Source organism: Boleophthalmus pectinirostris, unplaced genomic scaffold (assembly GCF_026225935.1).
Source record: "Boleophthalmus pectinirostris isolate CB_2022bp ecotype Guang Dong unplaced genomic scaffold, ASM2622593v1 HiC_scaffold_1, whole genome shotgun sequence".
NCBI classification, from domain to species: domain Eukaryota; kingdom Metazoa; phylum Chordata; class Actinopteri; order Gobiiformes; family Gobiidae; genus Boleophthalmus; species Boleophthalmus pectinirostris.
The window spans coordinates 30,514,934-30,516,964 of NW_026570970.1; the positions used below are offsets into that span (position 1 = coordinate 30,514,934).

General features: G+C 40.6%; 1 protein-coding gene across 1 annotated transcript in view; it reads left to right on the forward strand.

Annotated features, from left to right (window-relative positions):
* Window positions 1-876, forward strand: part of neb (nebulin) — a 92,079-nt gene extending 91,203 nt beyond the window's left edge. The window contains exon 141 of the mRNA XM_055148249.1: window positions 78-876. Coding sequence (XP_055004224.1) covers window positions 78-251 — 174 coding nt within the window. The 3' untranslated portion in view covers window positions 252-876. The remainder of the gene's footprint in view (window positions 1-77) is intronic.
* The last annotated feature ends 1,155 nt before the right edge of the window (window positions 877-2,031 follow it).

Sequence of the window (2,031 nt, forward strand, 5' to 3'; positions counted from 1 at the left end):
GTCTAGCTCTTTGGTTAGGGCACAAATGTCTTTGTATATGACAAATCTCTGAGCCAATTCCTCTTCCCTCTTCTCAGAAAACGGTGCGTGCCATGTACGACTACACTGCTGCTGACAGCGATGAGGTTTCCTTCAAAGACGGAGACGTGATCGTGAACGTTCAGTCCATTGACGAGGGCTGGATGTACGGCACAGTACAGAGGAGCGGCAAAACTGGAATGCTCCCTGCCAACTATGTGGAAGCCATTTAAAGACCCCCCAATACCACCTTCTACACCAGGGGGCACTACATCCACATCCTGCTAATGTCCTCACCAACGTGGCTTAGTGCAATGTGTAGCTCTTAGATTAGCTTAGCACTATTTTAATGTTTGTTCTGTTTTGTCTGTGCATCTGTGGGTGTTATGACCTATACACTTATATAAATATGATATAAATATACTACTGTGTCTACTCTTCTCACCAGCTCGAACCAAATCGAACTAGATTCACTCACATTGTACATTAATTATTGATATATTTCATTTATGCAACACCAAAGGCCCTTAAACTGTAATGACAGATGACGTGAAATACTATGAAACTATGAGGATTTAGGAGTTCAGATTGAATGAACTGAAGTGAAGCTAAGCCACAGTCTTTCCTCCTGAAGGCTGGTCCATGATAAGACTAGAGTGTGTTTTTGAATGTTTTGGTCGTGGTTTAGGCCTTGATCAGTAGCTAATAAAGCACACTACGCTCAATACTCTGTCTAGTTCTCTTTATTTACGTTTTATTTATATGTTTGCCACCTGCTTATCTCCATGGGAATGTTAAAGGCCCTATATTACACTAAATTGACTTTTGTGAGCTTTAAATCATGCTAGAATATTGTTACCTCATCAAAAACATACCTGGAACTGTGTTTTGTTTCATTCACACATACTTTAATCCTGCATTATCTGGCTGTCTACTGTAATGATGGATCAGTTTTATGTAGCACTTTTCTGGACACTCAAAGACGCTTTACAGTGCATTATTTATACACTCAGAAATGGTAAACTACTGTTGTACGCGCAGCTGCCCTGGGGCAAACTGATGGAAGCAGGGCTGCCAATCTGTGCCATGTGCCCCTCCGACCACCACCATCACTCACCCACGTACACAACACTTTCATACTAGGCAATGTGGGTGAAGTATCTTGCCTAAGGACACAGCCACTCGCACCCCACTGTGGCATCTGGAATTCCCAGCAGTCCCATGTTCATCTCTAAAGCTCAAAATGCTCTGGTCCACCTCGTGATGTCATGTAGTGGTAAGATAACTGCTACCTTTTACCTTTTGTTCAGTAATAGATTGGAAATTCCAGGGCTGAAATTATTCAAATTATTCTAGTGAAGGTGTGTAAAGTTTAAAAACACAGTGGAGCTCTCTGGTACTCCTGTATCACTTGATGTCATCACAGGGTGGGACAGTGTTTTCTGTTGGAGAGAAGAACTCATCCTAAATATGCTGGATTTGTTTGTGTGAATGAAACAAAACAAAATTCCAGGTACAATGAGGACACATATCATACATCAGAAAATAGTGTAATATGGGCTCTTTAATGCTTTTTCTGGAATATTCCACACTATTGCACCATTGAATTTATCTGTCTCCATGGAGACGAGCAAGTGATGCAACCAGGACAAGTTAAACAGCAGTAAAACACCAGCAATTAACTAAATGCAAGACAGAAATGATTGATACTGTGGGGCATTCCAAGTAAAACAATAGTATCTCCATGGAAACAAGCAGGTGGCGAACTCTCCAACAGAAAAGTTACTGAGCGTACCTTTAAATAGGCATACTATGTAGACCTGGTTTAGTGCAGATGTAGTCTTGGTCAAGATCTTGTCTAGATAGATCTAGTCTTGATAGGCGATATGTGAACAAGATTATTAAATGGAGTTAGATTTGAGATTAGATTAACGACATTATGACAATTGAGCAGTAAAAATGTGTGTCCAGTCACTGTAGGAAACACAGTAATACAAATAAAGCATAACACAA